General features: G+C 47.3%; 1 protein-coding gene across 1 annotated transcript in view; it reads left to right on the top strand.

The window, feature by feature from the left end:
• LOC102032024 (transmembrane protein 45B-like) overlaps positions 1–5,787 on the top strand; it is a 6,566-nt gene extending 779 nt beyond the window's left edge. The window contains exons 2-7 of the mRNA XM_005427891.1: positions 1,781–1,982; positions 2,732–2,930; positions 3,185–3,397; positions 4,025–4,209; positions 4,836–4,981; positions 5,237–5,787. Coding sequence (XP_005427948.1) covers positions 2,741–2,930; positions 3,185–3,397; positions 4,025–4,209; positions 4,836–4,981; positions 5,237–5,366 — 864 coding nt within the window. The 5' untranslated portion in view covers positions 1,781–1,982; positions 2,732–2,740 and the 3' untranslated portion in view covers positions 5,367–5,787. The remainder of the gene's footprint in view (positions 1–1,780; positions 1,983–2,731; positions 2,931–3,184; positions 3,398–4,024; positions 4,210–4,835; positions 4,982–5,236) is intronic.
• The last annotated feature ends 4,487 nt before the right edge of the window (positions 5,788–10,274 follow it).

Below are 10,274 nucleotides of genomic sequence, written 5' to 3'. Positions count from 1 at the left end.
GAATGCTGTCCTTCCCCAGCCCAGCCTGAGGAGGCTGTGAGCAGTCAGGCATGGCTCTGGAAGGACGGCAGGCAGCTCCCAGGGGGGATTGAGCAGGGGCACCACAGCCTGGAAGCTGTGGAGGGAGAAGGGCAGCTCAGGTAATAACTTCTGTCTGCAGCCATATTTCAAGTGCTCTGACAGACAGAGCAGTTCCCAGGAGGAATAAATAACCTGGTGTCTCTGCTCTTTGCTGGCTGCCACGTCCTTGGAGCTAAATGAGCTTTTATGTGAGCGTGGGCTCCAAAGCTGGAGTGGGGAAAGCCACTGGGTCAGGGGTGTCAGGGTTGGGCTTGTTGGGTGGTGGAGGGGCTCTGTGAATGTGGCGGTTGTTTTTCTGTGCTTCAAATATATGAGCTGTGCAAGTGGACTGTTGCTTGGAAACGTCTGGTTTTGCTGCAGAATAGTGGCTGTTTTATAAAAGGAGGTGGGATTTTTTTTTTTTTTATTTTTTTGGTGAGTGAGCTATATGCAAACTTCTGCTCTGATGGTGGTTTGGGCCATCTCTGCTACAAGAGGGATGACCCAAGACATGACTGGATGCTTAGAAGTGTTAGAAGTGTTCAAGGCCAGATTGGAAGGGGCTTGGAGCAACCCGGTCTAGTAGAACATGTCCCTGCCCATGGCAGGGAGTTGTAAAGAGATGAACTCTAAGGTCCCTTCCAGTCCAAACCATTCTGGGATCTGTGGTGGCTGTTGAAGGGCTGTTTCCAGTTGCTGGGAAGCAAAGGAGACTCATGACAACTCCCCAAAGCCTCGCTGGATTGGACTGCAGAGGGGTTGTGAAACAAGGGGGTCCCTGGTGCTGCAAGGAAGAGCGAGGCTGCTCTGCTGTGGAGAGGGATGGTCAGGGTAGGAGGTTGCAGGGGCAGCCTCTGAAACAGCAAGCTGGGTCTGCTGGTAACTCAGGCCAAGGGGGACATGGCAAGTGGATGTGGGGTGACAGATCCCCAGGTTAATCCTGGCTGCTGGCGTGGCTTGGAGCAGCCTCTGGGGCTGCAGGTGGGACACGTTTGTCATTTCTGGACTCTGGGATGTCTCTGCTCTCCTTCTCTCCTCCACTTCATCATGCCAAATTAATGTTCCAGACATGTCTCTCAATCAGGGTGTGCTCCAATTTCAGGCTGTTGCCCTTACAGTCACAAGCAGGACAATGGTAAAATTTGGTTATGTATCATGCAGTTGTGCTATGCTTAAATGTGCTTTATTGTTAGACGCTTCAGATGTAGATGTCTGTGCAAGGAAGAGAAGTGTCCTGGCTGCGATGCCCAGGGTATAATCAAGAAAGATGTGGGTTCTCCTGGGGCTTCAACCACCTCACCCTAATGCAGGTACCCCAAATATAGCAGAGAGCCATCCGTGATTCCCAGCTCCTGGATGGGTCGTTTCTCACCTACCTGAAAGGCTGTTTAGTAATTTCCATCCTGAAAGGAAACCTTAGCATAGATTTGAGCCTTTCCCAGATTGCCTGTGTCCCAGAGATGCAAAGGATGACAATGTTTCTACATTCCAATCCAGTGTTTGCCACACAGAGCTGAGCCAGTCTGACCCATGCTAGCTCTGCAGCCATAACCTGACCTGGAATATCTTGCAGAGCTCTCCCTCACCTCAGGCACTTGCCATGCCACATCCTACCCTTGTTTTGCAGTGCCTAATTACTTTCTAGTGTGGGAGGACTTGGAGAACGTGCTGGAGTTGTTCATCCAGCCTTTGTGATCTGCTTTGGTATTTATAAACACAGTGAGGATGTGATCTGTGATGCAAGGGCAGGTCGGTGTGGAAGCATTGGAATGAGTAATGCCTTCCTCTGTGCACATCCGAGCTGCAGAAAAGGACCGGAAAGCCCATGAGGAGGAGAAAAGTGAGTCCTCCTTAGGTAGTAGAAGCTTACAGAGAGCAAGGAGCTTGAGAGGTCTTTCTGGAGGGAACAAGACCATCCCCAGGTAAAACAATGCTAGAAACACTTTGATCATTATTTATTCCTTTCTGTACTCGCTACACTGGGATTTTTCTAAGGAATTTTGTTATGGCTGAAATACTTTGCAGGATATAAATTTGCTGTACTTTTGCTCTTCTCCATCCTACTCAGTTGGTACTCTGGCATTGGTCTGACTTAGTCGAGGCTTTCTTTATGCTTCTTCCTATGGAGAGGAAATCTCTTGTGTCAAATCACCACTTGTGTGCAACACAAAGGTTGTGTGGAATATGCATAAGGCTCTTTTTCCAAATGTTAATGGTTCCTGGGTTGCCTCCTCCTGCACAGCCCGGAAAATCCTTCACTGGCTGGAGCTCCTAATCCAGCACTGGATTCATACCCCCGGTAATTGCCTAGTTTGGAGCAAGTTTATGGTCTAAGGAAATAATTGTCATGTTGCTTTTTATTGGTAAAAACTTTGTTGTGGTTCCTCTTCTAATAGCTGTTACACTTTCTTGGGCACTACTGTATTGTTTTCTGGCATGAAGTTCTGTTGATTTTATAGGCAGCCACATAAATACACACATACACACATATACACAGTGGTGCACAGTGGCAGTTTCCCTGTGCTGATATCCCATTTCTGGTATTCCCTGTTTGCACCTGAGCCATGTGCACCTGCTCTGTCGTGATGTGGATCCCTGGAGATACTGAGCAGCCCAACAACTCCCTTGGGGATGCTTTTGGTTGGTCCTCAGGCACTGTTTGTCCTTGCAGGTCCAGAGAATGAGCCCGATGCCAACAACATTTTTGGGCAGTGCCCTCCGGGGCACTTTCTTCTTCGCCTTTGGCCTGTGGTGGTCGGTGAGGTACCCCCTGAAGTACCTCAGGAGGAAAGGGGGTGCTGAGGGCCAGCCGGGCCGTGGGCACACGGAGGTCTTCGAAGGCGCGGTCAAAGCTTTCTTTGCTCTAGTAGGTAAGAGAGGGTGATGATGAGTCTGTGCCCCAATATCTACTAGCACAGCAGCACCTCTCCCACAACACTGGGCCTGTTTTAGTGGGACTTAGGAACATGCTTGTGGCACACCCTGGGACAAGGAGCTTGCTGTCATTCTCCTGGGCAAACACCAGCAAAGGAATTTTACAGCTCCACACCTGCAAAAGAACATTCCCTCAGACTCGTAATTTCCCCATGTATAAGGAAAAGTGACCTTTTCTGTCTTTGTCCAGGGATACTGGTGGAGCAGTTTGTCCCCACTGGTCCCCACCTGCAGCTGTACAGCCCCAAGACGCACAGCTGGACTGACCTCACCCACTGGCACTACTCCACCATCTACCTCTTCTTCCTCCTCTCCGGCATCACAGACATGGTCTCACACTCCCCACTCAAGCTACCCCCTGGCTTAGACCGGCTCTCGCTGTCCCTGGCTCTGCTTGTGGAAGGTGAATTGTACCTGGTGCTAGGGGAAGACACAGAATAAGGAATTGCTGCAGTGTTCATGGGTGTGACAGCTCCTGGGCAGTCTAGGGACCACAAAGGCAGACCTGGAGGGGGTGTGGATGCACGATGACACTGGCTTTATGACAATCACTCCTCCCTGCTCCTCCTAAATATGGATCCAACCATAGCTGGATGCCACAGGGGATGCTTGAGGGATCTGTGCTTCTCCTGGTGACCAGCAGCTGTGTCACTTGAAGTTACAAAAAGATGTCATCCTCCCACCTTGGTTGGATGCAGAGGGACAGATACAAAGCTCCCCACCATCTTTTGAGCTCAAGGTGCCCGTCCCTGTGCTCCTCCTGCAGCCCTGGCTGGGACACAGTGATCCCCCCAGGTGAAGGGGCTCAGAGACCTCCACAGGTACAGGGGTTCCTCGGGAGCAGAGCTGAGACAGTGCTGGGGCTGTCTGGTGATAGCAGAGGGAAGGTGGTGACAGCAGCCTTTGCTCTCTGGTTCTTTCCCCCAAGGCAGATCATGGCAAGGCCTGGAGCCTAAGAGTGAGTTTTCAGATGATTTTTAAGAGAAAAACCCCAGAAAGTCCTTTGCTAACACAGGGTGGATCTTGGCAGGTTTGCTCTTCTGTTTCCGTGACTACAGCGATGCTGTGCTGGACCAGCACCTCCACTCCCTGCTGGCTGTGGCTATCTTTGCCGGAGCCCTCTGTGCCTTGCTAGAGGTGTTCCACCGAGACCATATCATCCTGGAGACATTCAGGACCAGCTCCTTCCTTCTCCAGGGCTCTTGGCTTTGGCAGGTCAGTGTCTATCCAGCATTCTCCTCAGATCTTTGCATCCAGGAAGGCGAGTGGAATGGGGTTGCCCCTGTAGCACATCTGTTGGGGTTAAACTTCTAGGCTGTTCAAATGCCTTTGTAAATAAGAAGAGGAAATGAGGCTCAGTGCCAGAGCTGCCATCGTGAAGTGCATGTGTAATGTAGCAGCATGGACAGACCTGGAAATGAATGGAAAATGGAAATTGGAGCCCACAGGGGAAGGAAACTACAATAATGAATTTTTATTAATTTCATTACGTCCATTTTCTTCCTCTCTTTGTTCCAAGTAACTGGAAACATCTGGAAATCTCTCATATAATCTCCCATCTTTTGGTCTAGGGGGAAATGCACAGACTGGCAATGTCACTTTTTGGATGTCACCCTTTTCCAGGATGCTTGGTTTGCACTGCAAGCCCTAAGGATTATCTACAGAGAATCCATCCCCTCCTGACACCCTTGTGTCAGTGGTTGGGGAAGCCAAGGGCAGTGTCCCAGGCGTTACTTGGGGTTACAGTGCTAGTCCACAGTCAGCTGCAGAGGGTAGGCTAAAATCAGGAGGAAAACAGGAGGGATGTGCTAAAGTCTGACTTCTCTTTCATCTGTGACCAGATTGGGTTTGTGTTGTCCCCTCCGTGGGGAGGACCAGGTTGGGACCAGACCGACTCCAGCAACCTCTTGTTCCTCACCATGTGCTTCTGCTGGCACTACTTGGGTGCTCTCGCCACTGTGGCTGCCAATGCTGCTGCATCCCGCTGGTATGAGGGGGTCCTGGCACAGTGCATGGGCTGGGTGGCCAAGACCAGTACCCAGATCCAACAGTGGGCTGGGAAATCCATGCACCAGTGTGTCATGGGATAAGGAGTGTGGGTGTTCATATGTATACAAGTGTGGCTTGGCTGGAAGGGGTGTGCTCTGTGCTACCACAGAGCGGCCTTCCCAAGCAGGGTAGGGTGAGCCAGTGGGTCTCACTACCCACAAGTCCTTGATCATTGTCACTGTCTCTCCTGCAGCTGCAATGAGTCCTGCCAGCTGAAATTTGGGGACATCGACGTGGAGTTGGACTGTGGCTTGTGCCTCCACAGAGGGAAGAAGAGCTCTGGTGGCACCTTGCTGCCAGAGAGCAGCTTGGATGACAAATGAGGCTGTGGTGGGCATGGAAATCTCTTCCCTGATGGTTTAGAGCTCTTGAGATGAGGTTTTTAATTAGTCTTGATAAATTACAGCAGCACTTGACAGTGGAGCATCAGAAGTAGGAGGCAGGACCCTGAGGCAGAGCATGACAGGAGATGCCAAATCTTTCCTTGTGCATCCCTTTAGTAGCCATGAGTTCCTAATTCTCTGAGCTGCAGCTCAGGCTGCAGACTGCAGGACTAGTTTGCTGTTGGAGTCCAACTGGAGTGGCAAATCAGACTATTTTTCTAACATTTCCCTTCTGCTTCCTCAGAAGGGAGCCAAGCCAGCGTTCAAAGCTCCTGGTGGCTGTCGTTCACTCTGGTGTTAACCCTCACTCTGGAGGGGCTTTTGTACTAAGCTGAATGTACAGACTATCTGTGATCACCAATAAAGTGCTTTAACACATCTCCTCCGTGGATCTCTTGAACACCCTGCTGCAGGCTAAGGCTATGTTGGCTTCAAAATGGTTTAGGCAGTGGAGGAAATATCTGAGGGGTGGGACTGTGTATGATTTAATGTGGATAAATCTGCCCAGGGAAGGAGGGGTGGCCAGTGGATGGAAAGGATGGAAGGTAGCTGCTCTCCTGCTTGTTTATCATCAGAAGCTGAGTTAGGCACATGAGCCAGGGGTTTGGTGTTCCTGGCAGACGGGATGTTTGCTGGGCAGGGGGCTCGGCTGAGAGACCCTTGAAGCAAAATGATGGTTTCAGCTGGCTGGGGGTGGGGGTATGGATGGTCTTGGGAAGTGTCTGAGAGCCCTGCAGTGATTTCAATTTTTCTCCAACACCTTTATTCCCTCCTTGGAGCTAGTCACTTCCAAAGAAAACCTTCTGGTTAGGGTGTGTCTGCCTTGCTGTTGGAATCTCCTTTTGTTTGCAGCAGAACAGTGTGGGGAGATCCTTCCTGAGGGGAGATGGAGAACAAAATTGAATGTAAAAGATAGCATTAGGAGGATTAGTGAAAGAACATCACTAATCATCATCCAAAAGTTCATAATCAGCATCTAAAATGTTTGTGCCATGGCTGAGGGCTGGGCTGGGTGAACAGGGGAGCACCAGCAGCATTGATTTTATTATCTTCCAACACTTTTACTGTATTCCCCTAAGAAATGCAAGAGCCAGTTTAGTCTGAACACACCCCTGATGTGCTGCACAGTCTGGCAGGAAGAAAAATTCCTCCTGCCTCAGACCAGTTGCAATTCCCAGCCCCATGGGAACTCCCTGGAAGAGTGAGTACTGCCTATTTAATTTTTAATTTTGCATTTTATTTTTATGTTTGTATTTTATTTTTGTTTTTTGTTTTGTTTTGGGGCTTTTTTGTTTTTTTTTTTAAATTTTTATTTTTATTTTATTCTTATATTTTCTCCTTTTGGAGCAGGGCTGAAAGAAGACCAATGCTTTGTGTCCAGAAAAAAGCCTTGAGGAGCAGAGAAAACCAAGTGCAGTACTTTGGGCTCCCACATTTGGCAACTACACACAGAGGACGAAGCAAGCTGCCCTCCTGAGCAATGGTTTTTCCAGGACCTGTTGCCTTTAAGTTGGACTGGTGTGGATCTCCAGTACTGTAGTGAGAGCTTGCATTGTGCTCCATGGAGGCCATGTGCTCCCATTGTTAATAATCCTCCTGGGACTAGAAGTGGGGTCATGGTGTCAAGTTGTTATAGACTGGTTGCCACTAATGGGAAGCTCAGTGCAGAGGTTACAACCTGGTGTACTGAGCTTGGATTGAAAAGAAGGGGATAAACAATCACTTTCCCCTTTGATCAACTGATGTTACTTTTTTCCTGGGTTTTTTTCCTGCCCAAATGTTATCTTTGCAATGCTTAATCTCTTACTGAGGCTTTTGCTGCATAAAATGTTGGGTTTTTTTGGTAATGTTTCTTCTTTCTTTGAATAAATACAAGTAAGAGCAAATAGTAATCATCATGCTGTGTGTTTTGACAGGTTCAGTGGGATCATGCTCCAAGCCCAAGAAGGTTTCTTTGAGCAGAGCAGCCAAAATTACCTGTTACTATGTTAGGTGATAGAGCTACCCCATATTTGATACATGACTAATGTTCCTCATGTCAATAAAGTAGAAAGAAAACATGAGGTTGTTGAGGCTGTGGCTGTGTTTGTTGAACAGTTCCCAGCTAGCCTGGGTATGGGATTGATATTTCCTGTAACATCTCTCCCAGTGAAACCTGAAGGGAATAAAACTCATTGAGTAGAGAGTCAGCCCATGGCAAGGGGTTGGAATGAGATGATCTTTAAAATCCCTTTCAACCCAAACCATTCTGAAATTCCATGACTAGACAAGATTCAAGTGATCAGTAAAGACCCCATTGTCCCCCCAAAGCGTTGCTAGTCATGTGCTGTGGACACAGGTGACCCTGAAATAGGTGGGAGGTGGACACATGTTTCATTGCAGTCCCTGCCTCTCCAAGGCTGTTTAGGATGTGTGCCTATGGGAGTTTAATTACAGGGGACCTCATTATTTATCATACACAGACCTGGCAGATGCTGTTCCTGTTATTTTTCGACAGAACATTCAATTCCTTGTGTAGCTCCTGGTCTGTCTGCACTGTTAGTCCCCAGGGAGATGTAGAGATGTGGATGATTTTCTTTTTCCATGGTCTGTGGGCTGTGATTCCCTGAAAAATATCTTGGCCAGAAAACAATGCTGTGTCTCTTTGTTGTTTCGCACATAGTTAAGCTTTAAATGATGCTGCTCAAACCAGGATTTAAGGTAATTCTTACCTGCATTTTACCCTTTTTCTTGCCTATTGGCACACAGAAACACCAAGACTGGTGGTTTTGATGACAAATATTCCCTGCTGCATAGTTAAATTTGGAGAATTGATTGAGGTATCCAGAACACACATGCTGAAGTGTTTGGAAGGAACAGGGACCTTTGCACTTCCAGATTGAATTCACAAGTTTTCTCACATCAAGGATTGGGAGAATGTCATAGTAAATTTTTCCATTTCCACAAATCCTCTGCTGCTGGTAAATGTTAGGAACAGGATTTTGCGCCGGAGGAACTGGCCATAGAAGCCTTTGGAGGATGGCTGGGAGTAATTTGGGTATCCTCTTGCCTCAGCCAGAGGGAAGAGAAACTTCTTGAGACCGTATAGAAAAGTGCTGCTGGATGAGCTGAGGTGCTTTACAAACCCTCAGTACTCAGATCTGTATGCAAAACCTTTTATTGTTATTGCTGAGAGATTTGCTGGAGATTCATGGTTTTAGGAAGAGTTGAAGTTAGCACTTTAAGCGCCACTAAAATCTATTCTTTCAGCTTAATTATTACACTTAGCTTCCAAATTTAATGCAATTGCTGTTCAGAGCACAATCAGATTTTCTAGGTCACTTATCTCTTCCAGAACTTAAATTTTGCATTACTTTTTTCCTTTTTTTTAATCTTAATGTGTTTCTTGCCTATTAACTCAAGTGATTTAAGAAACAATGGTCAGAAGTACATGGTTATTTTCCTCTGAGGATGCACAACCTGGATCTCATCCAATGTTGTGGTGAGGCTGCATCTCGAATAGTGTTCAGGTTTGGGTCCCTCCCTACAAGGAAGACATCATGGTGCTGGAACTTGGAGAAGGGAACGGAACTGGAGAAGTGATGCCAAGGAGGGGGAAGTGTTCCAACTCTGGCTGAAGTAGTTTTCTTGGGAGGCTGGAGGTTCTTGAATGTGTCTGGGTGGTGATCATGAAGTGTTAGGTGGAGAGGGGGCTGCTCCTGCTTCAAGGATGCTCTGGGTTCCAGCAAGAGTTACACAGTGTAACAGGGGTGATAAACCCATCGTTAATTGTTAATGTGTTTCCACTGTACTTCATGAAACTTCAGACCAGCACACAGTTTGATGAATGCGTGTGTATAAGGAGATGCTCAAATATAATGAATCTTAAGAGCTAGAGTGGCCTTATTGAAAAATATACAGTTTTCCCCTGGGTGTAACATCTGTGGAGTCTCGTAGTGCTCACATCACTCACCTCTTTCCTGACATGTCTATGAATTCCTGGGAGGTGTTTCTTTTCCCAGCACTGCTTTGAAAATAGATACCAGTGACTGTATTTTGTGGCGGGAAATAAAATTTAAAAATCCAGGTGTACCAATGTGTTTCACAAAAAAAATTGCCCTGTTTATTAACCTTAATAATATTTATTTTCCCTGCAGGCTATGGGAAGGTTCATGCATTGTGTGAGTACTGAGGCTGGTGGTAGGATGCCTCATTGTGCCCCATGTCTGCTGGTTCTGTGAGGTGTTTTGAGTTTACTAGGAGCATCCTTTTCAGCACAGTGGTTTCTGGTGAGATGGTTATTACACATCCTACTGATTTTCAGAAAGCAACATGGAAACACCTTTGGGGCAACTATTTAAATCTGATGAACCTTTTGTCCTCAGGACACCTCAGCAAACCTGAGCTCTTTGGACTCTTCAACTGCAATAGCAGCCAGGCTTCTCTCTGCCTTCTTGCCTCAGTTTAAAGTTAGATGTAAAGATAAAGAAAGGTTTTTCTAATGCTTAATATCATAACCCAATACTTTCCTTTGATTTGATTGGGTGTGCTGGGTAGAGATACCCATATATGGTGATATTGTAGTGGGGGCGTGAGTTACCTGGATTAAAAGATGAATTACCTGGATTTGAACCATGAGCTGCCAGCACTACTTGGAAACCTAGCTGAAGCCATCAATAGTGCAGCAAAACCCGGAAAAGCTGCTCTCCAGAGCTGATGTTGGGATTCTGAAAGAACAGCAGTTGCCTCTTGTTCACCTTCCCGTACTGATTAGTTCAACTGGCCCTTGTTTCTCAGGGTTATGCTGTTGGGAAATAAAGTATGTAGCTCTTGCACTGATGTGTGAGTGTAGTAGAGAGGTGTTATTTG

The sequence above is a fragment of the Geospiza fortis genome, unplaced genomic scaffold (assembly GCF_000277835.1).
Source record: "Geospiza fortis unplaced genomic scaffold, GeoFor_1.0 scaffold140, whole genome shotgun sequence".
Classification (NCBI taxonomy): domain Eukaryota; kingdom Metazoa; phylum Chordata; class Aves; order Passeriformes; family Thraupidae; genus Geospiza; species Geospiza fortis.
Note: the sequence above shows the minus strand (reverse complement) of the source record. Positions and strands in the feature narration are given on the sequence as shown.